The sequence below is a fragment of the Sturnus vulgaris genome, chromosome 19 (genome assembly GCF_052056855.1).
Source record: "Sturnus vulgaris isolate bStuVul1 chromosome 19, bStuVul1.hap1, whole genome shotgun sequence".
In the NCBI taxonomy this organism is placed as follows: Eukaryota; Metazoa; Chordata; class Aves; order Passeriformes; family Sturnidae; genus Sturnus; species Sturnus vulgaris.
Genome location: NC_142261.1, coordinates 10,398,994 through 10,426,882, shown reverse-complemented (window position 1 = coordinate 10,426,882; position 27,889 = coordinate 10,398,994). Strand labels below are relative to the sequence as shown.

The 27,889-nt window shown below is 51.1% G+C and overlaps 1 protein-coding gene across 2 annotated transcripts in view; it reads left to right on the top strand.

Annotated features, from left to right (window-relative positions):
- Positions 1 to 27,889, top strand: part of MSI1 (musashi RNA binding protein 1) — a 56,832-nt gene that overhangs the window by 26,580 nt on the left and 2,363 nt on the right. Inside the window, exons 1-14 of one of the 2 annotated variants that reach the window (XM_014894622.2) lie at positions 45 to 253; positions 505 to 545; positions 681 to 762; positions 876 to 960; positions 5,722 to 5,763; positions 7,421 to 7,513; positions 17,567 to 17,615; positions 19,615 to 19,697; positions 20,309 to 20,426; positions 21,984 to 22,064; positions 23,325 to 23,381; positions 26,169 to 26,237; positions 26,367 to 26,521; positions 26,992 to 27,057. In XM_014894622.2, coding sequence (XP_014750108.1) covers positions 195 to 253; positions 505 to 545; positions 681 to 762; positions 876 to 960; positions 5,722 to 5,763; positions 7,421 to 7,513; positions 17,567 to 17,615; positions 19,615 to 19,697; positions 20,309 to 20,426; positions 21,984 to 22,064; positions 23,325 to 23,381; positions 26,169 to 26,237; positions 26,367 to 26,521; positions 26,992 to 27,033 — 1,056 coding nt within the window. In that variant the 5' untranslated portion in view covers positions 45 to 194 and the 3' untranslated portion in view covers positions 27,034 to 27,057. Of the gene's footprint in view, positions 1 to 44; positions 254 to 504; positions 546 to 680; positions 763 to 875; positions 961 to 5,721; positions 5,764 to 7,420; positions 7,514 to 17,566; positions 17,616 to 19,614; positions 19,698 to 20,308; positions 20,427 to 21,983; positions 22,065 to 23,324; positions 23,382 to 26,168; positions 26,238 to 26,366; positions 26,522 to 26,991; positions 27,058 to 27,889 lie in introns of those variants that run through there. The other variant, XM_088175922.1, reaches the window with a different exon arrangement.

Below are 27,889 nucleotides of genomic sequence, written 5' to 3'. Positions count from 1 at the left end.
GGCGGCCGGCGGGCCGGCGGGGGTGGGAGGAGCCGGGCAGGTTGTGCCCGCCGGGCCCTCCTCCCTCGCTCCCTCCCCGCCCGGCGGAGAGGGGTCGGGGGAGGGGGCAGCATGGCCTGTCCGTCCGGCCCCTTTTCCAGCGCTCATCTGCCCCGGGAGTGCGGCGCCGCTCCTCGCAGGGAGAAGAGGTCCGAATGGAGACAGACGGCAGCCAGCCTGGCCTCGCCTCCCCGGACTCCCCGCACGACCCTTGGTACCTCCGCGGCGGCCGCTACCGGCCGCCCCCACCACCCCCCCGGGTCCGGCCGCGGTCGCCCCCTCCCCCGGCCCTGGCTGCCCGGCCCGGGCAGGCGCGGCGGCGGCGGCAGCAGCGGCGGCGGTGCCGCTGCCAACATGGCCGATCCGCGCCCTCCCCTCCCCGCGCGGCCCCGCCGCCGCCACCCCCGCGGGGTGCCGCGGCCCCCCGGCGCGGCCCCACTCACGGCTCTCCCCTTCCTCCCGCAGCAAAATGTTCATCGGGGGACTGAGCTGGCAGACCACGCAAGGTGAGCGCCGCGGGGCCCCGCACCTGCCGCCGGGGCTAGGGGTGGTGGAGCTGGGGCTGAGCCGGGGGGGGGAACGGCAGGGCCGGGCCGGACCGGGCTGGGATGGGACACCCACGGTGGGTGCTGTGCTTGCAGAGGGCTTGCGGGAGTACTTCAGCCAGTTCGGCGAGGTGAAGGAGTGCCTGGTGATGCGGGACCCGCTGACAAAGAGATCCAGGTGAGAGGCCGGGCCCGCGCCTCCCTTCGCTCCCGCCGCGGCCCGACCGCCACTTTAACCAACTTTCTCTCTTCTCTCTGCATCCCCTCTTCTGCCCGGGCTGCGGGGCTCAGGGGCTTCGGGTTCGTCACGTTCATGGACCAGGCTGGCGTCGACAAGGTCCTGGCCCAATCCAGACATGAACTGGACTCCAAGACGGTGAGATGACTTCTCTCATCTCAGGGGTGCATTTGCCAGTGGAACGGCTGTGCTCGGAGCAGCCGTCGATTGTAGTGTTTGATTTCCAGTTAGAGGTTGTAAACTATTGATTCCTGATACGGATCGATCGTTCCTTTCTCTGTCCCACTTGCTGGAGGGTAGCCTAGCTGCCGCCCGAGCACCGGGCTCGCCGTGTGCTGATTACTGGTGTGGGTCTGTGGATCTTGATGATGGTTTTCGTCTGGCCCGTTGGTTGTAAGGCCCATCCGGGCGGTGACTGTAGCCCTCTTGAAGCTGGGACAGCTGAACACGTTTGGGATGAGGATTTGCCCGGGGAAATAAGATGTAGCTGCGTTTAGAGAGAGGGAGGCCGCCCTTTCATCCTGTATGCTGCCGAGCACTGATCCCTCCTCAGAGGTGCTGCTCCCCAGCGCCGAGGCCCTGCTTCCCTGGCCATGGTGGCCTGTGCATTCACCCTTTCTGGCAGTGAGCCCTTGTTCTGTGCGCCCCAGAGATTCTCTTGTGGTTTCCCCAGGTGAAGTTTTTGTAATGGTCACGGAAGTTCAGGACTTCATTGTCTCCGAGTGTGGCCAGTGCCTGCCCATGTGGGCCATCATCGGCCTCTTGGAGCGGCTGCAGCTCCAGCTCTCATTCTGCAAGTTTGGGTGATAAGGAGCCCCAGCTGGGCTAGCAGAAAGATTTGGTAGCTCACTGAACTAGTGGCATAATGTGGTGGGTCCTGCCTTGTGAGTCTGTGGTGCTCAGGAGATGTGCAGACCGTTTTGAGGTGTGGGGGTGAGATGTCTGAGTGGGAGGTCCCTTCTCTTTAGTTTTAGTGACTTGCCTTCCCCTGAATTCCTTTCCCTTATTGCTGCCCTGAGGTGAAGGTGAGGGTAGGGATGGGGGAGTGGGCGGGGGCTGCAAGGGGATGGCATAGTTCTGGCTAAGGGGGTATGTTCTGGCTCCAGGCAAGGGCTGCTGAGGAGTCCAAATGCAGAGTTTTATTTCTTGCAGCGCGTGGCCCAGGCATCCTAGTCTTTATCTTGGCAGAAGGAGAGGGCGGGAGAGTGAGACCCTCTTTCTTAGGGTTTACAGCATGAGTTGCAGCAAGATTTATGTCTGTTCCTGTTTAACTGCCTGGATCGCTCCCTTTGATGTGCACAGGTCCTTCCTCCCCACGGGAGCTCCTGGTTAAACCCACCCCAGCCTTCCTGGCTGAGGCTGGGTCCCCAGGATTCCCAGTCCTCCTCCTTCTAGGAGTGATGTAAAGTGAATTTTGCTCTGAAGAGGGTTACAGTAATGACTTTTGAGGAGGGCCCAGGGTTTTCTTTTTTCTCTTTTTTCTCTTTTTTTATTTTACTATCCTGTGTAAACACAGTGTCTGATCAGCTAGTCCTGTCATGAGTCTGTGGCGTAGACCCTTCTTGAAAAGACAAGTGATGGATGTCTGTTGTAGCACTAATCCTGGAAGTGTTTCAGGGTTAGAAGTGAACTGAAATCCACGTTGTCCATTCTTCTCTGCTTGCCGCTGCTGCCGGCTGTACGAAGGCGCTCTGCAGCCCGTGGTGCCGCCCAGGGTGCAGCCCACGCGGGCAGGGAGGGACAGTGGGTGCTGCAGGAGAACAGAGGAGCCTCGTGGCGCAGGGTGTGTGGGGACCAGCCAGCCGTTCAAATTCCCTGCTGCATCTGCTCCACTCGCCCCGCCAGCATGGCATGGAGAATGGGGAGAGTTTCACCAGGGCCTTCTTTGTTAGGAGCTTTGATCCTCTTTCTCCTTTCCTTCTTATATTTTGTTTAGTGCAGTTTTCAGCTGGGTCAGGTGTTTTGGGGTGTTTTGCCTCGTGAGAGGTTGGTCTTGTGGGAGCACATGGAACCTCCATATGCCTTTTCCCTGCTGAGGTGAAAGGCTCTACTGTGAGTCATGGGTTAAACGACACAAACTCATCTAAATCTTTATTTAGAGTTTTATGAAACTTTGCAGGACAAGGCCTGATGTCCTGTAAGGACAGCCTTCTCATGGGGCTTGGTGTCTCCTGGCAAACAGCATTTGATAGACAGTGTCTGCTTAACTTGTTGCTTCATTGTTTTCTGATTCTTCCTACCCTAATGAAGGGCAGTTGGCCCGATTCTTCGGGGCATCCTTGTTCTTTTCAGACTCCTCTTTGTAAGCTAGATAGCAGCAGACTACAGGGTTATTTTTGAAAATACTTGATATGAGAATTGACTTTACAGTCTCAAGGTAAAAGATTTGTGGGACTTTGTAAAGCTGCAGCTGGCTGTTGCCTTGAGCTGCTTCTTTACTTTTTCACACACTCTGGGATGACCACTCGGCAGTGCTGGGTCATCCCATCATATCTTTGTTGTCGTTTTTGAATTTTTGCTGGGTTTGTCTTTTGTGGTGAGGCAGTGATCTGCAGCTCCCCGGCAGTGCAGACCAGCAGGGCGGAGGTAGTGACAGAGGTACAATGGAAGAACAAACCCAGACCTGGTGTCTTGCAGGTCCTTCCCAGTCCGCCCTGTGCTTTGGGACACTGATACCAGCTAGGCTAAGGCAGGAGTTATGTGACCTAAGCTATGAAATGGGGCTGTAGGTGGCCTGAAGAGTATTACTGAGGATCTGGCTGGCCTGTTGGTCCACTTGCAACTTCAGTGGGATTCCTCATCCCCAAAGCCTTGTGGGCTGAACTAGAAGCAGTTTGAGCTCAGGTGACTTCCATTCACTGCAGCCTGATCTGGGGTTTTGTTTTTTGGATACAATCTGAGCAGTTCTGAATACTCTTAGCAGATTTTTATCTGGTTTTGTAAAAAGGATCCATTACGTCAGTGGGTGACACTGAAACACAACTCCTCCAGGGCTATTTGTTTTAACACCAGAAATGAGGGAATAAGGTACCGGTGCCTTTGCTTTAATTAGGAAAGACTCCAGCCACCAAGGAGCAGTCCAGTTTGAGTAACTTGAGTCCGGCACTGAACTCACTCCCCTCTGCGTGTTCCCAGGGCTGCGCCTGCAGTCGGTCACCCCAGCCTCCCTCTACCTGCAACAATAGCTGGTTGTGCAGAAGAATTTTTGAAATGACTGCCTGCTCTCTCCAGCCAGGAGGACACGTTATCTCTGCCCAGTTGATCACACTCAGGGTAATGAGAAAATGAGGCTGAGCTTAGCATTGCTGAGTATGAAAGCATCTTATTGGCAGGAGCTGAATGACACTGGCTGAGAAGTAAAAGACAGTAGATTATTGTTTTTGCTTATTATCTGCCATCAACCTCCTGGTCTCCTGCCGTCCCCTGTCCTCAGAATTCGCTGTGGGTGTCTGCACTAGCCAGGAAGCAGTGGCGGGAGGGGGTGGGGGTGTGCCCGGAGAGGGGAGGGCCTGGACGGTTCCGATGCCCCAGGGAGGCACTGGAGGGTATGCTAATCTGCTGGCGCTTGGAGCTTGGGGAGTGAGGTTTATTTTTGAATTTATTTGTGCTCTTCAGTTTTGCCTGTGTTTACCTACGTGCTGAGTTTATTTATGTTGTAAGCTGTGAGTCAGAATGGAGGTGGGGAAGGCAGGGAGAGGAGCTGGTGGAAGGGCACAGGGGGGCCAAGCTCCAGGACTGTGAGACAAGTAAAAGGATGCGGGACGGGAGGGCAGCCAGGCTGGAAAGCTGAACAAAGCAGTGAGGGGAGCTGGAGAAACACAGCTTCCTTTTGGGCTGTTGGAGCTGCTGGGCTGATGGGACAACGCTCCAGGCTGCCCTCCCAGCTGCAGCCTGTCCAAGTGCGGGGATGAGCCAAACCTGCCTTTACCACAGGTCTTTGTAAGCTGATTTGTAGGTCTGGATCATCCCCGATGTGATGTAACTTTACAGGAGTTGCTGTAAAAATAGGCTGTAAAGAAAGAGGTGGTGGCTGAGGAGGAGAGAAGGCTTTGTGGGTGTTTGGCTTGCAGCTGCATTAGTGTTGTCCCAGCTTTTGTGGTGGTGCTGGTGATGGTGTGAGGCCAATGTAGGAACGCGCTCATCCGTGCTGAGCCCGGCACAACACGCGGCACCTGGATGGCGGCGCGGGGCCGGCTGCTCCGGCCAGCAGCAGGTTTATAGGGAAGCTGAACAGGCACAATGGAGGCTCAGCCAGCGGAGGGAGAGAGGGAGGGAGGCATCACGGCTTTGTGTGCAGTGCGGCCTGGGGAGAGGGGCAGCACGATCTCTGCGGCCGCAGCCTCCGCAGCCAGGGGGCCTGGGCTCCTCGGGTTAATTTGTGCCATCCTGTCTGCTCTTTTATTGCTTCTTTTTGTCTGCTCTACAGTCTCTGTTTGAAGGGAAGAAAGGTTTTGGGGTTTGTGTGCTGCTTCTTTTCTGTCTTGTCACTACCCAGATGAACTCTGTATTTGTAGGCAGAGTGAAGGGTAAAAGCAAAAAAAGGCAAAAGAAACCACTTTTAATATGAGGCTGGTGATGCAAGGCACCCAGGGGCCGGCCAAGCGGGAGGGTGCAGCCCAGCCTGTTAATCCCAGCAAGTGATGGGCTCTCAGTGCATCTGCCCAGCGCTCAGCTGGAGATGGACCAGTGCATGCTGGGACTTGTAGTCTCCCTGGGCTATACCTTACCGAGAGGGAAAAATGTCTGCAGCCAGCCTCATTTTATGTACCTCAGGTAGATTCTTTGGGCTTTTAGCAGGGTGTCACTTGGGCAGAGACAGCCGCAGACATGGAGGAAACCGTGTGTCTGTAAATAAGTAGGAGAAGTGTGTTCACCTGTTCTTCTCCACATCTCTTTCAGATTGACCCGAAGGTAGCATTCCCTCGCCGAGCACAGCCCAAGGTAAGCACTGTGGGCAGCCCTTGTGCCACAAAGGGCAAGATTTGTGGTAGTGAACTTTGTCCTTTTGTGCAAGGTGGCCAGTGCATGCAACAGAGTTACTCGCTGGGGTTTGCTCAGGACTCACCTGGAGCGCTGTGCTGGGAGTGCATGGCACTGAAGGAACCAGGAAGCCCCTTGGTTGTACTTCAGGATACACTAGGTAGAGCTTGTGGATTAAATGCTGCCCAGGGTGAACTTAGTCCTTCCGAGGTTGCAGACAATGGGTGTAAGTTCCAGGCCTTAGAAGATATGGAACAGCTCCATGCTGTGATGTGACACAGGTGGAAGAGTGTGCACCTGCGTGTGATGAATGAGTGGATGGCAGGGAAGGGGAGAAGGATTTCATTTTGTGAAATGCCCTTGTGTGCTTCAGCACTGGAAAAGGCAAAAGGAGTTTGGTGTTGGATCTTATCTGCCAGAAGCTCTGGCATTAAAATGCACAGTGGCAGGAACTTTTCCCAGGTTTGCAGCTAGAAACTTTTAGCTGAGGAGCCAGCAGCATGCTGGAGACTGTCTTTAGACTTTGGGTCTTCCTTTAACTTGGCTCTTGGATGTGAGTTTTAAAGTTTAGAGTCTGTGTTCCAAAGTGCTGTTAGGAGTGAAAGAGCTGGGGAGAAGCTGTGTTGCGAAGCAGAGAGGAAAGAGGAGACTGGTGCTGAGAGGGAAGTAAGGGGTTCAGGCACTGAGAACAATTGGTGAGCAGGTATCCCAAGTAACTGGAGCCAGGAAGCACATGGTAGGAATTGGGTTAATTCCATTAAGCAGTTTGGTGACAGAAGGTGCTTTAGTGTTAGAACGGGCTGCTCTCCAAGCCAGGGAATTGCTGCGGATTAGCCCTATGCTCCTTGGGGTAATTAGGACCATGTGTTCCTCTGAGAGCAGGGGTGTAGCCAAGCAGCTAAGGGGAGGATGCAGCTGGAGAGCTGGTTCAAAGGATGTCGGTGTGCCTCAGCCTGGCAGCCATGGCCCCTCTCAGGGTAGTTAGTTTTCTTCCTTGTCCCAGCTGTATCAGTGGCAAGTGACAGAGGGATCTTGTCTTTACCTCCTTGCAGAGGCAAAAGCGATTTAACTGGGTGTTGACTGGGCTCTATTTAAGTGACTGGCGAATGGTAGTGAAATGAGGCTTATTCCATTTCAGACTGGAATTCTGTGCACTTTGTGGGGTGGGAGGGCAAAGCCTGGGGAACCTGCCTGTGCTGGCAGGCCTCCTGCCACCCTGGAAGCAGAGCAGGTACCTCTGGGGTTGTCTGGAGGAGGATGGCTGTGCAAAGTGGCAGGACTAGGGAAGGGACAGCTGTGCCCCACACATTTGGGGTGGTGTCACAGTGCTGAGGGAGGGGTGGCAGGTTGGTGAAGGGAGAGGCTGGTAATTGTCTGATGAGGAGGTGGTGGCTGGGTGCTGGCACGTGTGATGGGGTCTGTGAAGGCAAGAGCGTGAATCTAGTGTGGGACAGATCTGCCAACTGTATTTGGCCAGAGGGCTTCAAGAAGTTGGAAGCTCATCTGCAGCAACGGGAAAAGCACTTCTTGGCAGCAGAGGAGAGTTAGTGGCCTTTTGAGTCTCGTTCTCTGCTTGCTCTGGGTTTATGTGGTGAATTCCTGTCCTTCCCTTTTCCAGATGGTGACCCGAACGAAGAAGATATTTGTGGGTGGTCTGTCTGTGAACACTACTGTGGAGGATGTGAAACAATATTTCGAACAGTTTGGGAAGGTAAGTCTCTTGAGTGATGTTGGATCAAAGCTGTTGCTTCTGGGGCAAAAGGAGTTTTCTGAACTTTTGTGGGGGTGGGATTAGAAGCTTTTGCAAGGGTTAAGTAGATTAAAGGTCAGTTACAGATGCTGGCTGCCTGTAATGTCCTTGTAGGGGCTACAGCCAGTGACTCCTGCCCTGTGGTGATTTGAAATAGAGTTCATCCTTGTTCCCAGAGTTGCTAGGACCTCAGCTATGGGAAATGGTTTTCCAACTTTTCCCTATCCAGAAGCCTCTTGTGGCTCACAGATTTGCAGTTTGTTCAAATGCTGGAGGAAGGTTTGTAGACACTCCCAACAGAGTGTCTGCTTGATCAAACTTCTGATTTTGGCCTGTTTCTAACTCAAAATCTTGCGTTTTATTTTTCAATAATCCTTTTTTAAAAATAAGGCTTTTGGTCCTGAAGCTTCTCCTGCTGAGTCTTGGGCAAGTGGTGGTGTAAGTTTTGTATAGTTGAAGAAAGTTTGGCACCAAGGCTGTCCCTTGTGTTGGTCTGGCTCTTCTGTGAGTGGTGGTGGCTCAGGGAAGGGGTGGGCTACTGCAGCTGGAAGTCACTTTGTGCCATGTTCCATGACACCCAGGTGTGTGAATTGTGAGACTGGACTGAATCTGAGGATTGGAGGGAGCTTGGTTGTGACCTTTCAGCTGAGGAGGTTGTCAGCATCCCCAGGAGCGATATCAGCAGGATTAGACTGAAGGATCCCAAGATTTTTAATGGGATTAGGAACTGAAGGGGATCATCGTACCCAAGTGCCGAGTGTGGTCACCTCTGTGGCAGGACATTGTGACTGTTTCTCTGTTGTTCAGTGGTGTTGTGCATAGGTTTGCACTTTGGGGCAGAAAGTGTTGGATTCTGCAGCTCTTGGGACCTTCGTGCCCAGTTAGGAGGGAAGAACATGGTTTGGAGGGTGGTGACCTGGCCAGAATGTTGCAGAATCATGGTCGTGGAGGGAAGTACCATGGGAACTGCAGTGTGAGGATGAAGGCTTAGTATTAATTTTCTTCTGAAATTTCCTGCAAAAAGGTGATGTTATGTTAAGGCACACTAATTAGTGAAAGGAAAGGGAGTTTTGTAACCATATTTGCCATATTGCTGAAATCTTTGGGCAGAAAGTTTGGGACAAATATCTGCTTAGAGCCTTTGCTCCGCTTCTGAAGCCAAACTTGCATGTCCTGGTGTGCAAAGCAGGACTCTGCTCACTCCTAAGAGAAAGTGGTCGGATTTCCTTGTGTTTGCCAGTTGGTAGCTTTGTGTGGTTTCATTTTCTATAAGAAATAGGAAAACTCTGTTGTGTCCCCAATAACTTTTACATGGTATCCTCAAGGGTGCCACCACTAAAGATGGTGGTGTCCACGTGTCTGTGCAGTCTGAAGGCTGTTTGACTTGCAACTTCTGTGCTGCTGATGAATGTGTTTGATAGGAAAACAAATTGTCTTTGGCATAATCCCCTTTTAACCTTGACTGTATCCCTGCTAATTCAAAGAAGCATGTTACAGAGCACTCAGTTTACAGGCAGTTACAGTTGCTCTAGTCTGAGCAGTCCTTTCCAGCTCTTTTGGGGTGCTTTATGTTTCTCTTATTTGATGGTTGTGTGCTGAGAGGTGTCGTGATGTCAGGCAAGGACTGGTTGTGTGAGACTGTTTTTGGAATGGGCAGGAGGGAGAGTTCTGCATAGCTCTGTGCGATTAATGAAAAACCAGTGTCCCAGACAACATCCAGTGCTCCAAATCTGTCTGAGGCTGGAGCAGCTGTCCCCTTGGCTCTGGGGAGTTTCCATGGGGAGATGTTAGGGCTGCTCAGATTGATTTGCTGTTTGCAGGGTAGTTTTCTGACTCCTCTGTTCACTTCAGATGAGAGACTCCTCAGAGCTCTTGTGTAAAGCATTGTTCCTGGCCTGTAACCATCTTTCAGACTAAGCCTCAAATACTTCACCCATGGCCAGGAGAGCTGTAGAGAGATTCTCTACAGTAGATAGCTTGGTGTGGCTGATGGACAGGATCAGTGGGAAAGTGGAAAGCCTTGTGGCCTTCAGCTCTGGAGTTCTGAGCTCTGAATGTGCTGTTACATGGTTTGTAGGGCTAAGAAAAGCCTGTTGCCTTCAATTTCAGCTGTGACTCATGGAAAACATGATTTTGATACAGAGTCTCTTTTGGTGGCTCTTTATGATGTTCTAGGGCCTCCCAGGTTTCAGAGGTCTCATGGAATCCCATCTTAATGGGTGTTCCAGACATCACGAGTGGTCTTCATCTCTGATTTATGGCATCTTTAAGTGAGAGGTGCTGAAGCTCCAGTCATGGTATCCTCATCTCAGAAAATAGGGTTTTTTTTTCAGACTTTCCAAGTCATTTGGGGTCCAGTATTGCTTCTGGATTTGTATCAGGACTGTGTGAAAATAAACTGTTAAGGATGCTCTTTTAAAGCATTTCTTTAGAGGACTTACCCTCTTAGGAAGTAGTTTTGTAACTATTCCCTTTTCTTTGAAGTGGCCTCACAGTTACCTAGGACGTGGCAGGAGAAAAATTGCTCCTCTTTCCTCCTGCCTGTCCAGGAAAGGCATGGGAACACTTAGAATCTAGAGAAGAGACAGCCGAGAGCACCAGCTTATGCTGTCCTGATTCCTCAAGCTCCGGGTACCAGGTTCCCAGCAGTGATTTTTAGTCTGTTGTTGAGAATCCAGGGGCAAGCTCATTTTGGATCTTGGCTTCAGGGGGAGATCATGCTCTGCTTCTGAGAGTCCAGGCTGCTGGATGGCTTTTGCATGAAGGTTTGTATGTCACCCTCAGGCCACAATCCTGAGTGTGTCTTAGATTTGCCACCACTTAAGGTCTTTAAATTAGGATAGATGCTTTTGAAAAATACATTTTAGCCCAGACAGAAAGCATGTACATGCTGAAGGAATTACAAGAGGAAGTGCTATGGCCTGCAGAACAGATGAGGTCAAATTAGATTATCATAATGTTCTCTCCAGTTCAAATCCATGAACTGCAGCTCACAAGTCTACCAAGGTGGTTTGTGTCGGTGCATCTCAGGTCAGAGGCAGCACTCCTCCTACGTCCATTAGCAGGAAAAAAATGGAAGTTTAGTTGGGCTGCAAAGGAAATGGTTTTCTATTTCATTAGACAAAAATTCCCAAATGTGATTTTTCCATTTCGGCATTTCTGCTTATCTCCTATTTTTGTTTTATTTTCTTATCTTTCCTTACTGTGTCCAAAACTTTCTCTCACCTTTGTAAATGGAAGTGGCAAAAGAAAGGTGAAAATGTGTGAAAAGGAAATCCATGAGTATTACTTAGCCATAAAGCAAGAGAGGGAGAGGCTGGTACCCCAGCTCTTCATATCAAAATATTTGGTTTTAACAGGCACAAAAGGTGAAGCTACAAAGGGGATCCCAAATACCATGAGAGTGTCTCTGCTTCAAAGAGGAATCTTGGGATTTTTTTCTCTTCCAAAACTCTGATTAAAATATATAGACTGCAGTTTTCCTGAGAAAGAAAATACAAAAGTATTTTTTTTTCACTACAGAGAGAGAGACTGAGAAGTCATCTCAAGCTGGCTATGGTTTGTCAGGTGCAGCTGTGAGAGCTTTGAGCATAGCAGGATCTCTAGGAAACACTTCTCTGGTTCCAAAACTTGAATCTCTGAGCTCCAAGCTCAGGCCATGCACATGCTTTCTAAAGGAGATTATTTTTTCAACTGTAGGACAGAAGCTCTGGAAAGACTTTCATTCACAGAATGTGTAGCCAAGTAGTTTGGCTTAAGTTGGATGCTGTTGAAAATCTTTAGACAGCAGAAGGAATTATTTCAACAGCTTCTCTAGATTCAGCCTACCACCCTCACTGAAACTTGCAACAGAAAGAGAGGAGGAAGGTGTCTTGCACCTACCACCTCAGGCACAGCTAGTCCTCTGTCTAGTTCCACATGTATGAGAATGCCAGAGGAGCTCAAGTTGCAGCTTCCTCCTTTTCTACTTCAACCTGTGGGAACATGTTGTTCTGTATTATTTTTGGGGAGGAAAAGAGGTTGTCCATTAGAGTAATTTCTTTGGACTGTTGGGTCTCTGATCTTGTAAGCAAGGTTATTTGTGTCAAATCAAAACTGAAAAAACTCAGATCATCTTTCTAATGAAAAGTTGCTCTGATGAAGTTTTGTAGTAGAAAAAGTCATATAAGTTGCAAGATTAGGAGGTTTAGAACAAATAAAGTCGTTTCATCATGGAGCATATCTAAACTGTGAAATCTTTGTCACAGGATGTTGTTGCTAAAATTTACATAGGCTCCAAAATGATTGGGCAAATTCAAGGAAGGTCTTTTAACATATACAGACACCCCTTTAATTCAGAAAATCTCCAAATCACAAATAGCTTGGATGAGGATGTAGTGTTCTGGGCTCTGTGGTAATATCCTTGCCTTCTTATCTCTATGTTCTTTGGAAGTTGTCTGTTGGTTGATATCTTGGGAGGTTTTGGGCAAGGCAGAGCTCTGCTCTAACTCTGCAGCTGGTCTTTTGTTTATCTTCAGGAGAGAAGCTGATCTTAACAGAAACTGGAAGTGCAGAGGTCCTGGAAGAAATGGGGGCCTGCACCTGAATCAGGTGTTTGAACTCATGGTTTTGTTGTGTGGTTTTGCATTTGGTGAAGCAGCAGTGGAGGAAATACATTCACAATGACGTCTTTGCATGACTCACTAATCAGTTGCAGCACCAAGGGTGCTTGGAAAGTGCTTAAAACCAGTCGGCATCTCTCACTGGGCCTGAAGTAATTGTGTGTGGATGAGTCGGTCAGGAAAGCTCTGCCTCTCTGTGAGGCAGTTCTTGCCCAGAGAGAGAGAGATCTCCTCTCTAAAAATACCCTGGAAGCAAACAAGAAAAAAGATCTGAGGTCTCAGGAGGGTTCTGACCTTTAGGCTGCCATCTAATACTCCATCCGAATTCTGGACCTCTGAGGTCTGACTGGGGTGATGGCTGTTACTGTTATGATGAGGGAAAATCAGGTGCTGGATCTGATGAGGGTTTGTAGGTCTGTCACAAATGCATATTTATGTACTCCTGCCAGAAGAATGGGGTGGTTGACTTGAGTGTATGAAATTAGTTTTTTCTGCTGACTATTGGGAGAACCTTCAGATACTGATGGCAAATATCTTTAAAGGAAGACTTGTTTCTGTGCTTACAGTGGCCATGATTTTCCTTTGGATTGGGAGAATGTTAATTAATTAATCCTTAATCTGCTGCTCTCTGGAAATTTCAGGGATCAAAGCTACTTGTCAACCTGCTGTGGATTTCCAAACTGGATTTTGGATTTTCTTCCACAGATCAGAGGGCAATTTATGTAAATTCTCACACATAACATGGTTGCCATGAACAGATGGGGAGGGGAGGAGAAGGGGAATCTGATCACCTCTCTTGTGGCAGTAGGCAGTTTGGCCTGTGGTAACAATGCCTCTGGAACAAAGGGTTCTCTGTACTCCGCATCTGGTAGGCACATAGCCAAAAACACTCTAGCAGTAATGGTCATTCAGGTCTTCAGGGGTTCATCTGATATTTGCCAGGTGCCTCTGTGAGAGCAGGCAAGGACACCTGGACAGGCTGTTCTGCTCTCCTGTGGCATGGAGCAGGCTCTGTCCCCTTGGTCAAGTCTCATTTCCAGAGTTCTGAGAGTGGGTTTGCAGAGTAGGGTAAGAAGGGTCTTAATGGCACCTTAATGGTACCTGCTCCCTGGAGCCAGGCTCTCTGTCCATGCATTCTCCTCCCTGGAATTGGCCTGTCCTGTTTGTGCAGCTGGGAGAACCTCACAGGGTTGTTAATGCTGTCTGTCTCTTGACAGGATGGCCGAGTGGTTTCTAAATAGTTTGGTTTCTATTTTCCATATGGAAGCTGTCTCAACAGTTATTTTCTGCCTAACTTTACTGCAAATATGTTGCTGTGATTCCTTCTAGGACCAGCTCAGAAATTTTTATTTGCAGCTCAGGTGGAAGATGTCCATCTCCACAAACCATTTGCTTGAATATTTACAACTATCAACATCTACCTTTGGGAAAGTGCATCCAGCATTTCCTATCAAACTGGTATTGGAAATTATTATTTTTTTAAATCTGCATGAGGATGTCACTAGCTTCCCCATAGCATATAACTAGGAGTGAAACAGGAAAATTGAAAGGTACTAGAATGGAATTCAACCTCTGAAAACCCCCAGGTATTTTGGCCAAGGCTGGATGGATCATTTGCGATTATGGCATCTTTAGGTGAGAAGTGCTGAAGCTTCAGTCATGGTATCCTCATCTCAGAATATGGTTTTTCAGACAGACTTTTTCCAAGTAATTTGGGTCTAGTACTACTTCTGGAATTGCATTGGGACTGTGTGAAAAGGAACTGTTGAGGATGCTCTTTTAAAGCATTTCTTTAGGGTACTTACCCTCTGAGGAAAGGGCTTTCTTTGAGTGAACTCTGTTCACTCTTTTTCCAACTGGCCTCACAGTTTTTTTAGCACCTGCCAGGAAAAATATTGCTTCTCTTTCCTCCTGCCTGTCCAGGAAAGGCATGGGAACACTTAGGATCTAGAGAGAAGACAGCAGATTCCTTAAGCTCCAGGTACCAGGTTCCCAGCAGTGATTTTTAGTCTGTTGTTGAGAATCCAGTGGCAAGCTTATTTTGGATCTTGGCTTCAGGGGGAGATCATGCTCTGCTTCTGAGAGTCCAGGCTGCTGGATGGCTTTTGCATGAAGGTTTGTATGTCACCCTCAGGCCACAATCCTGAGTGTGTCTTAGATTTGCCACCACTTAAGGTCTTTAAATTAAGATAGATGCTTTTGAAAAATACATTTTAGCCCAGACAGAAAGCATGCAAAAAAAATCACTCCTCTTTTTTTCCTTCTTATTTAGGGGTGGCATAGGACCACTTGGGATCTAGAAAGCAGGGAGCACCAAGTCATTCCTCTGGCTCAAGGCACGAGGTTCTCGGGGGTGATCATTTATAAGGGCATGTAGTGACAGGACAAGGGGGAACGGCTTCAAACTGAAAGAGAGAGATTAGGTTTAGATTGGACCTTAGAATAAAGTTCTTCCCTGTGAGGCTGGCGAGGCTGTGGCACGGGTTGCCCAGAGAACCTGCGGCTGCCCCATAGAGGAGCAGGTTCAAGGCCAGGTTGGACGGCGCTTACAGCAACCTGGAGGGAAGTGTCCGTGCAGAGCCGCGGGGTTGGAAGGAGGTGATGAATCCCTCGGGAATGCCGATTGGCTGTGCCGGGGTGCCGGAGGCCCCCGTTGGGTGCCCTCCCGCAGCCCATCACAGGCCGCGGGCACGGAGCGCTGCGGGGCGGCTTTGTGAGCCGCTAATCCGGGCCCCAGCTGCCATGGCGGCCGCGTTGCCATCGCGACGGCCCCGCCGGCGGCCGCCTTTGTTGGGGCCCGGCGCGGCCCAGCCGGGAAAGGCCCAACGCGGTGACGGGCGGGGAGGGAACAGCGGGGGTGGGGGGGCTGCGGTGCTTCACCACCACAATAGCTGCCCAGTGATGGCTGGTGGTGGTTGTAGAGCTGTGCAGGCACAGCTTTGGTGGGTGTTGCATGTGGTGCCTCTGCCCAAGTCCTGTACGGCAGGAGACGTATCCCCTATAGCAAGGGTTAGGGGAGATCTGGGCCCTCCTTCACCTCACAGGTGTGTGTTGAGAGCACCCGGCTCAGTTCACAGGCTGCCTTGAAAGGAGACATGCACATAGTCATGTGTAGGTTTTAATGGCAATAAAATATATCAGTTATAGCCATACACAGAGTTGAAGCTCTAGAGTTGTATGCATATGCACCTACATATATACATATATATATATACACACACACTTAGATACTGTATAAGATTCAGTTTTAGCAGGAAACAGCTGTTAAATAGAGTACATGTGTTACAATAAATATGTTTTTGCAAGGCAAGTGCATTTTGGGGTGCCTCAAAGCAGAGCCACTAGAAAAAGTGCAGAAGGAGGAAGGCTGCAGCTCTCCTCACAGCATACAAGATGGTTTGGGATGAAGTGGCTGCACATTTTTTGTCTCTCAGTGCTTGAGCGCTGTAGCAGTACCCAGCCATTGCCTGGGATACTGCTGTGCCAGGATTTTGTGTGGAAGTGCACTGGGCTCTGCCACTTGCAGTTGCTCCTGCTTCCCAGGCTCTGCAGAGAGGAGGACTGGTCAGGCAGAGTAAGTCAGCAGTGGGCCTGTGCTCATTGACACTAGTTCGTTTTTTGTTCTCGTGCCTATCTCTCATTGCCGTGGGTTTGTGGTCTTCAGCTACCTGAGCTGGGAGTGGCACTGCCTCAGAGTGCCTTTGACACAGCTTTCTCCCAGTGTCTACTGGAGTGGAGAGCAGCTATTTCTCCAGTCTTCTTGTGAACTGAATAGGGAAATCGATCTGCATTTTAAAATTAGCAAAACCAGAAAATAAAACCTGTTGAACTATTTTTAAGCCATGTTGGGTTTCCCTCCCGCACATCATAGTTGTGCCTGTACCATGAAGGGAAATGGTGCAGATGTGGGAACAAGTGGTGATGGGGAATGACACTGTGAGGAGCTGCCCTCAGTGTCCATCACCCTAACTGTGTGTTCTGGGAAGTTGCTGAGGAGTTGCTTCAGGTCTGTGTCAAGGCTTATGTCCCCTGTGACTCCAGGCTGGATGCTTGGCATGTTTTTCAGGTATTTGTTTACGTGGCTAAGGGAGGCTGAGCCAGGATGGTAAAGTTGTGAGATGAGCAGGAGCCAGGTTGTCTGTTGTCACCTGGAGTGGATGTGTTAGACAAGGCTAAGGGCATCAAATGTGATCTCTGTCTGCTTGTGATGGTACTGGAAATGTCAGCAAAGGCTCCTTCCATCCACCTGGCCCTGGGTGTCCTGTGTTTTCCTGGGGGCCTGAGAGTAGAAGCCTCACCCTTTCCTATCTGGAGTTGTGGGGTCTACATGGGCAAAGCCCGTGGCTGCCTGTTGCCAGGACATGGGCAGCGTTCTGCCCTCTCTAGTGACTGCTCAGGAGGAGGCAGCAATGCAGATTCTTCCCAAGGCGAGGCAAGGGAGTAATCCTGTGGAGTTGGGGGGCGTGCAGGGCTTGCTCTTCAGGGAGCGGCTGTCTCTCACGGAGAAGGAGGAGGGCCAGGGCAGCTGCTGGCCGGAGACTGCTGCCACCTCCCCTGAGCACTTGCACGTCCAGTTTCATAATCGGATTAAGGCAGTGGTATTAGAAGAGGGATGGGTCAGTGGGACAGGTTTACACTGGGGCTTACACGGAGGGGATTGAAGTGTATTTTTTAACCCTGCTCGGGCTGACCTGCGGAGCGGATGCGGCTCCGCGAGGCAGCACCCGCGGGAAGATGGGGGGAAAAGTGGCACCAGGCGGTGATGTGCCGGGGAGGAGAGCAGCCCCAGGCCGGCTGGGGGATGGGATCCGGCCGCCCCTCCCCCCCGGGAAGGCAGCCCTGCTCAGGCCTTGCAGTAAATTTGCTCTAATTACAGCCTCCAGCAGTGGGAAACCTCACTTAGAGGAAAGGCTCCTCTGGGGTGGGGGCGGGGGCGCTTCCCCAGCTTTCCCAGGCAGGCTCTGTTGTCTGAGGCCTCCGCTTCCCCCCGCCGCTGGGAGGCCCCTTATTCCTCTCCCCTCTCCAGCTTTGCTTCTCTGCCCCCCTTTGATTCTCCTCTCCTTTGAGGCCGGGATTTGGGAACAATGCCCTCCCTGCTCCTTGGCCCCTGGCTGGAGCTGCAGGCAAACAATCGGGGTCGATTGCTGCCAGGGGCTGGGCCGAGGGGGCTCAGCTCAGCAGCACCTGCCCCGGGCTGGTGGGGGGACCAAGACCATGCTGGTTGTGGCTTGGGAAAGTGCCTGGTGTGGTAGCTTATGTGTAATGCATATGTGTGCACACCGTTTCCTTCTTGGGCACCGGATGCCTCATCTTTATCCCCTCAGGTTTGGGGAGGCCAGGGAAGCTGTGAACAATTGTGTCGGAGGATGCTCGTTGCAGCAGTAATATCTGACTGCAGCCATTCTCTTTGCAGGTGGATGATGCGATGCTGATGTTTGACAAGACAACCAACCGACACCGAGGTGAGAGCTGTCTTCTGTCCCTAGCAGAGGTTACTGCAGAGGGTTTGCCTCCTACCTTGCCTGGGGAGGGGTCAGTATCCCAGCAGCAGGGGATGTGGGTTGCAGCTGCTCTTTATCTTGCCTCTAGTCTCCCCATTCTTTTGCATCTGCATCCTTTACCAGTGGCCGTCGCAGCACAGAGGGCTTTTGTCCAGTGCGTTTCCTGTGCTGTAAACTCGTCGAGTTGCAGATATGTGAGAGGAGACGGCCCCCTCCTCTGTGTGCTCACCTCCGTGGCTCCAGCCTGCAGTGTGTGTCTTACCTTGTCCCGAGTAATCTGAGCTCTGGGAAAGCTGACACGAGAGCCTGAAAAGTGCCTGCTTCTCGCCCCTTCCTCGGCCTGGAGCCCACTTGTGCTCCCAGGTCACCTTTTCTTACTGAGTCCTGCTGGTGGGGTCTGGTTACAGGATAGGAGCAAGGCTGTACTATTTGTGCTATCCAGACCCAGCCCGTCCATGGGCGTCCCTGCCTTCCTGCCGAGTCCTCAGACCAACTACCTGGTGGTGTGGCAGGGTTTGACACTTGCATCCAACTCAGAGATTTAATGGCAACAACTCTACCTGCAAATTTAGCTTCAGCCTCTTCCCAGTCAGGGTCAATAATAGCCCTGTGCTGGATGCTCTCCTGTGTGTTGTTTGAAGCACTTCCAAGCACTCCTGCCCCCAGAGCAGTGAGGGAACTCTCCCTTCTGCTCTTGCTACACTCTGTGCCCTTCAGATTTTTACTTTTTTTCTAAAGCTATTAAATCTACTCTGGCTGCCAGGCCTCGGCAGTCCTAGGATGTTGTTCCAGCTTCATCTTGAAAGGGAAGAAGCATTAACCCCTGTTCCTCCATGGGTGCCTTCCAGTCACTGGTCCAATTAGAGCTACTGGGCATTTTGGAAGGCAGCAAGGAGGGCTGCTAGCCACTGTATCAACAGTGAGGGGCTCAGACAGGGGCATAGCAGGCCTGGTGAGGGTCTGATGGGGCTCAGGACTGCTTTCGACATCAGGGTTTTTCTGCTGAATTCCTGGGCTCCTCTGCTTGTGGGTGTTGAGGTGAGTGGTGTGAATCTACCTGGGCGCAGACAGATGGAGGAGTTTATAGCGAGATGTTTCTGGCAGCATGGAGAAAAGGTGGGGATCTGGGCAGTGGATTCCCATCTGCTTTTAAATGTTATTTTACAGCGCCATGGAATTGGCCAGCTCTGGAAAGTGGAAAGTTCTGCTTAATCCCAGCCTGCTTGCACAGCAAGCTTTAAGACATCCTCCCACCTGCCTCAGTTCTCCGGAAATGGTTGCAGTCAGCTTAGAGGAGTTCAGTCTGCCCACCCGAGCTGGGCTTTGCCAAAACTGTCAGCAGAGGGGTTGGTGAGAGAAAGGAGGTGTGAGCGTGGGCCAGGGGCCAGGAACACGCTGTCCTGTCTTACCCCAGATACAAACCTTACTTTGGTGAAACTCTGCAAATCGCTGTGCCTGTATCTGCCTCGCTGTGTGCAGCTGCACTGCTGATCTGTGCTTGCTCACACGAGGCTTTATGGCCAGTGCCTGCGAGGGAGCTGCAGGGTGTTCCTGCTGGTGCGGTGCGTTTAGCGAGGATGGTGATGTCCTGGCAAGCAGCTGTTGGTTTCCCCACTGATTCTTTGTGTGAGCATCTGCCCGGATCCTCCCCAGTGTTAGCAGACATGTGGTTTGCCTTGGAAATAGCAAAGTTAAAAAAACAAAAAGCAAACCTGGGTTTGAGACCAATTGGGTTCAGAGTGGGTGGGAAGTATGAGATGAGTAGGAGAGGAGAATCTATAAGAGGACAGTCCTGTTCTTGTGCATAAAAGTAGAATTTGCTGGAGAGGGAAGATGACTGACAGCTGTTTTCGAAAGGGCCGATTGTACTCTCCTTTTCTCCTGCCAATAAAAGGCTGTGAGTAGAGGGCTCAAACTGTGAGAGGTCTGACCTGATCAGGGAGTTTTGCTTTTTCTGCAGGATTTGGGTTTGTCACATTTGAAAGCGAAGACATTGTGGAAAAAGTGTGTGAAATCCACTTCCATGAGATCAACAACAAAATGGTGAGTGTCAGGCAGAACCTGAGGGAGCAGGGACAGAGGTGTGGGAGAGAGCAGGGCAGTGGCAAGAGGCAGAGTGCAAGGCACTTGGGTCCTGATGCATCTTCTCTGCTGTGGGGAATCAGATTGGGTTTTTTCCCAAAAATCACAGCAGTCAGTCTGGGAAAGAAACTCAGTATGGAGGTGAACAAACATAATACTGAGGTCTCAAAGAGGAGCGGTAACTAAACAAGGAATTGTGCTGTGCTTGGAGGTTTTGAAGTTACACAAAACCTTGTAGTGGCCTGGGAGGGGGCAGATTTTACCTTTATTCAGAAATGAGGAAAATTAGGCTTTGAGGCTCTGGGGCAGGATGAGGTAGAACACCAATGGCAACATCAGGAGAAGAAAAGCAATACTTGAGCTCCCCATTGCCTTTGGTGGCTGCAGAGCAAGAAGGAAGGCTGGCAGCATGTGGGCTGGGGACAGTGATGCCAGGGAAGGGCAGCGGAGCGGGCAGATGGATGTGGCTGGAGCAGGGACGTGCTGTCACGCAGGCAACCCTGCCTGGTCTGCCCGGGCTCTGTGGCCGTGTCCTGTGACAGCCGAGCCTGATCCTTACTTTCTTGTGGCAGGTGGAGTGTAAAAAAGCTCAGCCGAAGGAGGTGATGTCCCCAACAGGCTCTGCACGAGGGCGGTCCCGAGTAATGCCTTACGGGATGGATGCCTTCATGCTGGGGATCGGCATGCTGGGTAAGCCCCCGGTCAGCCCTGCCGCGCTCCCCCCGCTCCCGGCCGTGCCAGGCAGCAGCTTAGAGGTTTATTCCGGGAGCGGCGGGGCGGCCAAGGGCAGCGCTCCCCGTGCGGGGCCGCCGGGACCTGTTCGCGATCGCAACTTGCCCTCTGGTGGCACCTGGAAAAACTGCAAACGTGCCATGCTGCCCTGCGGCAGCCGGGCCGGCTGAGTACAGCCCCTCGGGGCGGTTCTGCCCCATGGCAGCTCCTCCACACTGTGCCGTGCCACATGGACAGCAATTCCTTCATGTGGAAGAGGATGCAACTGCAGAGCTGAGTGTGGAGTCGCCTCTAACCAGGGATCTTCCTCCCATACTTCTATAGGCTTTCTGATGAATTAGTTGATTAAAGAGCCCCTAAATTTCCAGTTGAAACAGTGGCCTGTGTAAATGTCCCCATCGCCATTTAAAGACTGTTAAAATGCCCTTAAAGTTCTAGTTGAGTGTTGTCTCACTTTGTTCTCTACCTCTCAGGTATAGCAAATATATGGTATTGCAGGGGAAGTTACACATTTATTGTGGGACCATCTTGTAAGAAGTTGGTGTCAAGCAGGCTGAGGTTTATGTCTGCCAGTGCTCCCAAGGCAAAAGCATTCCGATAAAAATTAAAAAATGAAAAAAATAAGTAATTTGTAGCCCTATCTTTCAGAGCCACAAAACTTTGTGCCTAGATCTGAGAGCTAGCATGATCCTTCCAGTGTGGGTGCTGGTTTTGGCTTCTCTCTCTTCTCACTTTCACTGGAACCAGGACTGAGCTGACCCAAGAGCACTGTTTGCTCAGGATCATTGCTGGTGTTGCTGGGCAGGGTGTACTCAGCCTGGCTCTCAGCACTAAGCCTGCTGAGTAGCAGTTAGTCACTGAACAAAACCCCCAAAAGAACATTTTTCCACCAATGCTTTCACTTGACTTATTGAAGGAAAATAAATCTCCAGCCTGTTGTTTCGGGTTTTGCCTTTTCTAAGCCATCTGAATTTTAAAGCAGCAAGACTCAAACTGAGTCACTGGGAAATCCATAGACTCTTGTCCTGGGAGATCTCAAATCAAATATTCATCTGTGAGTCAATGCCCTGAATTCTCACAGGCTTGTTCCTATAGGTGGTCAGCTTCCCTGGGGAACAGCAGGAGTTGTGCTTCTGCCTGCGCCAGGAAGAAATGTTCTTTGTACCTGCATTCACCAGCCCTTCCAGTGCAAAAATGACTCAGAGCTATTCAGTCATTCAAATGCCCCCTCCTCCCTGATCTCCTGTTTGTAAATCCAGCTGATGCATCAGACAGCCTTAGTCTGCAGAGATGTGAGTCTGAGAAGGAAATCTCCATGTCCTTACATGTTTGGAGCAAGGAAAAATTAAATGGGCCTGCTAAAACTCCTCTGCAGGTTCGCTCATGTTGTGCATTCTTCCGGGGCCTCTGCTGTCACCCCTATTTCTGCTGTCTAATGCCAAAGGATGCTCATGCTGCTTGTGAGCAGCCAGATCGTGCCAGTTTGCACTAATGGAGTCCTTTTCTCTTACCCAGGTTATCCAGGCTTCCAGGCTGCCACCTACGCGAGTCGAAGTTACACTGGCATTGCACCTGGTTACACTTACCAGTTCCCTGGTGAGTGGAGCTCCCTGCTCTGTTTTTTGGTCTGTCTTCAGGTGATGGGAGTCCCTGGCATGATCTATAACCCAGGCTCTGCCCCTTTCACCGTTTCCCCTGTTTGGTCTTTCTTTAAATTGGAGATGGATGTGGAAGGGGGATTGGAGAAGCCCTGGAATAGGTGGGAACAGCTTGTCCTTCATTAGGATTATCCTCACACTGCAGTGGCAGGAAAAGCCCAAAGCTGCTCCAACATCCTTTCTGCTGGCCTCCTCTGCAGGGCTGCTGCTGTGACACAGAAGGGCCCCACAGCTCTGCCTGTCTCACTGCCTGTGTGTGTGTCTGTCTCTCTTTACCAGAGTTGCCACCACTCTGAAAGTAGCACAGAATGTTAAACCCCATGTGCCAGGGAGCTCCCGGGCACACAAAAGGCAAGTGCCTGCAGCACTGCAGTTGTGTTCTGAACAGTGCCTGCACCACTCACAGCCTTCACAAAGTATCTGCTGGGCCAGGGGGCTGCAGATCCCCTGCAAACTGTGTGGTTTCAAGCTTCCAACACTGCCATGTGCTCAGAACATGGATTCAGCGATCAATGTCTGGAACCTGCTGTGCCGCAGCTGCCTGGAGCTGTGGGGCCTCTCTTCCCACTCTGCCAGGCTGGGGAATGAGGCAGAGCACACTTAAGGGACACACTGTGCTATTGCTATTTTCTAGAGCTGTGGCAACTCTGAGCATCCCTTCCTTACTCCATCCCTTAGTGTGATGGTTGATATATGAAGTTTTGATATTAAGGGCTGGGAATGGGAAGTTTCCTCTTTGTCTGAGGTGAGCCCAGGCTGACTGGCTGAAAGTTGCTGTTGCTTCCTGTCTGTCTGGAAGCTCTCCATGAACCTAGCTGTACTGGCTTCAAGTCCCTCATTGTAAACCTGTGCCAGGCTGAGTGTGGCACATAACTGAGCATCCACTGGCCTTGCTGCTGAGAGGTCAGATTGGCCGGGTTGCAGAGCAGTGCTCCAGGGCAGACCTGAGGCTACACAGTGAGGCTTGAACTCGCCCTGCCCTGGCCACATTTATTGCAAGGATAAATGGATACCTTCAGCCTTCAGGGCAGGAGTCCAGCACCTTTCAGCACCAGTTATAAATCAGTTTAAAGAAGACACTGGCCTGGTTGCAGTCTGGTTGCAGACTGCTCCCCCAGCAGACTCTGGCTGCTGTGTCTCTGGGGTCTCCCTCGGGGCATTTGATGAGTTCCTAAGCTGTCTTGCATTTCGTTTTTAGAGTTCCGTGTAGAGCGGACCCCTCTCCCGAGTGCCCCCGTCCTCCCTGAGCTCACAGGTCAGTCCCACTCATTTCCTAAACTCACAAGCTGGAAGGGGAGAAGGGGGCTTTGGGCTGTTTCAGTGGTGTTGCTGCTCCACACCCTTGTGCAGTTAGACTGGAAATGTGCCTTATTTCCTCTTTCATCTGGATAAGCTCCATCCAAAGCTGGGGATGGAAAGATGGAGAGGCAATCAGAGCCACGAGCAGTCATGGCCTTTGAAGAGGGCCATGCAGGTCCTTTCCTGCTGCTTGCCTCTTTTAGCTCCTTGCCCCAGGCTGTATGTAAACCAGATATGGAAACTGCAGAGAGCAGGGTGACTTCCACAGGTCTACAAATGGCTTTAACCTGAGCTCTTGCAAGGATGAAATTTGGAGTGCTGGGAGGAGGAAGAAGGCGTGGATCCACTCCTGGTTACTTTAATCCCATTTCCCTGGGCAGGAGAGGCTGCAGGGAATGCTTTCCCTGCTCTGGGTGGTGCAGATCCCCAGCTATTCTCACACAGGCTTCCCAGGCATGAGTGTGGTGGGACCTTGCAAAGTCCCACAGTGGTTGTAGGGAGCTGTGGAACAAAATGGGAGCAGAGGATCGTTCTCAGTGTCTTCAAAGTGCAAATGCTCTCTGGATCCTCAGCCCCTGCAGTGTGTTCTCCCTACGTGAGGTTCCTTCTGTCTACTCTCCCTTCCATGGCCACGTTTTCCCTAGCTCTGTCCTGTCCATGGTTTTTGTCATAGAAAAGCAGCTTTGTGTAGCACCCTGCTCCCTGTGTGCCATTTCATTTCCATGGTGTTCCTCCTTCCCAATGCTTCCTCGCCCCCCACCTGTTTCAGGGTTTGAATCTCTCTGCAAAGGGGTACGGAAAACCTTCCTGGGAAGCTCTTCTGGAATTAGCAGTACAAACAGGCTTGAAAGGGAGTTTATGTGGCACAAAACTATGTTAATCCTCAGGGACTCTGTTCATGAGGATGCTGAGGTTGGCAGCCACCAACGAACAAATTTCTCTGAGGGAGGTAGGGGAAAACGATATCTTGTATCCCTCATAACAAAACCCTTCCCTGACACTGTGTGCAGCTGCATAAGTACCTCTGAGCCTTCTGCTTGGCAAGCAAAGCAGATGTGGGTCCAGTTGTTTATTTACGCGTGTGTTTTTCTGCAAAACCCATCACATTTGTAGAGGAACGTTGGTGACTTGGTAGAAGTGGTTTTCCCTTCGTGTCCACCCCTGGCTGTCCTGTGCCTTTTCCTTGCAGGCCCTCGCCCAGGGCCTGTGTGTCACTGATGGCTGGGGTGCACCAGGGCTCTGCACAACAAGAAGTTATTAATGCTGCTGTCCTGGCTGGGTGCCACATTAGCTTACAGTCCCGAGTGTCTCACTGAAGTACCAGCTGGGGATCGTGGCATTCTTCCCTCCCTGATACGCTTACCTCCTGTTAAGCAGGCCCCTCTTGGCTGGGCTGTGGCTCCCATGTATAGGCTGGAGCTGGCCCTGTGGAGGGCAGGGCACAGTGAGCTGTGTGCTCAAGGGCCCTTGTGCCTTCAAGTGGCTGCAGCACTGCAGCTTGGTGAGGGGAGCCAAGAGGAGGGGATGGCACAGGCAGGGATGCACACACAGGTGCTTTGTCACCGCAACACAAACCTGGTGGCTCAGCAGATAAGACTGCAAAGGCAAGAAAGATTTTTTTTTTTCTTGGAAAAAGAACTGGAGCTTTTGAGATGACCTTGCCTCGTTTCTGAGTAAAACCACTTTCACTCATGTGTTAGGGACTTGCAGTAGGGATGAGGCTGCAAAGAGGGCGGCTGCCAGCAGCCTTTTTTTCCCAGAACATCATCTTTTGGGATGATGTGAAGTAGCAACGTGCCTGCATTGGCCCAGGGCCTGTAATGAGCGGCTAACCCAGATAGAAGCCTCGTATGACGTTTGCTTGAAACAGGCTGGTGCCTGCTACTAAATATTCCCTCCTAAGCTAGTCTGGGTTTCAGCCTTAACGCGATTGATTTGTTCTGACCTCTTTTTATGGTGCTCTAAACAGAATCACAGTGAATTTCACATTCAAGCATGAAATGCTGACCCAGTCATTTTAAGGGCAAAGAGAGACATACTGGCTAGATGCCTCCTGCCCTGAGGGCTGAATGCCTGTAGCAGTAGAGTTGGGAATTAGAACTGCTACATATAAATTAAGACTTACTGTTTTAATTAAGCCATTTCTAGTTCCTGCTCCCTAGGTATATGTTTCCTGCTTTTCTGCAATGAACAATGAGGTTTTGAGCAATTCAGGAGCAAAACTCAGTGTGGGGAGAATGGTATGTCTTGAGTAAAGAAATAGGGAGAAAGAGGCTATTAAACTGTTATCCAAGAATATTACCAAGAGACAGAGGAGGGGCTGAGCCTCAGGATGTTAAGCTTCAGCTGCTGTCCCTGAGCTGTTGCAATTCTCCACATTTACTGCCAAAATCTGGATCTGTAGCTTCAGATTAACTGCATCTTGCAAGCTTAGTAGTGACAGGATACATCTGAAATTGCCCACTTCTCATTCAGCTCTTCCACACCACGCCTTTGGCTGCTCTGGGGTGTGGGCTTGACAGAGCATTGCTCGTGCATTCCCCTGGACGTTGGCTGTGCAAAAGAACATTGATAAATTCAGGGCTATGCTCTTCCCTGTTCTCATCTTTTAATGTCCTCTGTGGTGCACTAAGCCAATATGTTTGTGTGAGCCCAGTATTTTGCAGCAGGAAACGAAGGCTCCTTTCGAGGAGTTTCCCATGTGGCCACAGTGCTCCTGAGACGCCTGTTCCTTCTTTTCCAGCAATCCCCCTCACTGCGTATGGACCGATGGCAGCAGCAGCGGCTGCAGCGGCCGTGGTGCGAGGGACAGGTAACTCCACTTTCCTCCCCAGCCTGGGCCGGGTCCTGTCACCGAGCTTTGCCAAGGGGCTGCAGGAGGGGGGTGGGACGGGGTTGCCTTTTTGGGATCTTCACTACGTAGTTGTGCTGCCTGCTGTAGGTTCCACCCCCAGTCGCACCGGTGGGTTTCTGGGCACCACCAGTCCCGGGCCGATGGCAGAACTTTATGGAGCTGCCAACCAGGACTCAGGGGTCAGCAGTTACATCAGCGCTGCCAGTCCAGCCCCGAGCACCGGCTTTGGACACAGCCTAGGGGTGAGTGCTCCCTGTGCCCTCTGCTGGGGGGAGGGAGATGGGAGTGGGCCGTGTCTCCAGGTGCTGAGGGAGGTGAGCAGCAGTGGGCAGCCCCCTCAGCCCACAGTCTGTTTTCCGGTTGTGAAATGCCACCCACTGCAGCACTGGCTGTGCCACTGCTGAGCCCCAGACCAAGATGGACGGTGCAGAGTGCAGCATCTCACTTAGAGCCCACATCCTTGGTTTCTGCTGGCTCTCCCTGATCACCACTCAAGGTCCTGATCTCCAGTCCTTTCCCTGATCTAGCTCAGGCTTTCCAAGAGCCCATCTTGGCCCTGATACAGCATCCTGTAGGGTGTGCTCTTTAGAGCTGGCATCTCCAACTGAAAACAATTACTCTGTCATCTGGACCGTGACTGAATTTGTTGTCTTAGTAATTCTTCTTCACTGTTCTTTTCTTTAAGAGTGGGGTTTTAACTCTTTCTTGACAGGGTCCCTTGATTGCAACAGCTTTTACCAATGGGTATCACTGAAGCTGGGGACCAAGGAGGCAGGAGGTAAGAGAACTTTGAACAGGCACAGGTAATGAGAGAGAGGAGTGAGGTTCTGAGCTGGTCCCTGTGCTCAGGCTCTCAGCTGAAGCTGTGGATGTTGCTGTGAGACTCCACGGCCTGGCCCAGCCTGTGGGAGGAGTCCTGGGGCTCTCTCCTGCACCAGAGGCTTGACAGGTTGGGTTCCTACTGAATACTCTCCAGGCTGGGAGTGGAGACTGTCCTAGCCTCTGGCACAAAGAGGAAGTAAATGAAGCACTGACAAAAAAAGAAAACATCTGCAGGGTTGGCCAGAGTCACAACCCAGTGGTGATCCTGAGAGACGAGCTTGGCTTTTCTGTGTGGCTGGGGAAGCCTCCACCATGCAGCTGGTTATTCTCACTGCTGCTGAGACCAGTCTCTGGGAAGTGAGGTTTTTCATCTCCTTCTTGGGAGAAGGGCAGAAGGAAAATCTGATCAGTTCTGGTTTTGGTTCTTGGATGGGCTGAGAGGGAACTGGATAGTCTTCGTTTGCTTTGCAAATATGACTGAAGTTAGCTGACTTAAAATTTAAAAAAGTCAACAACCAGCTTTTCAAAAAGGATAGAAAAAACTGGAGGGAGTGGTGTCCACAGACAGGAGCCCGGGGCAGCCTGGCAGGGCTGGTCTGAGCTGAGTGCTGGGGAGATGGCTGGACTCTGTCCCAGAGGCCAGGCCACGCCACATGGTGTGTGGGACCTTGTTTCCCAGGCCTTCACCTTGCCATTGAAGACAGAAATATCTTTGCTGTGCCCTGTCCCTGTGCCAGTGATATGCAGAGCAAGACTGCATTGGGGCAAAGTTTGAGTATTGAGTGTTT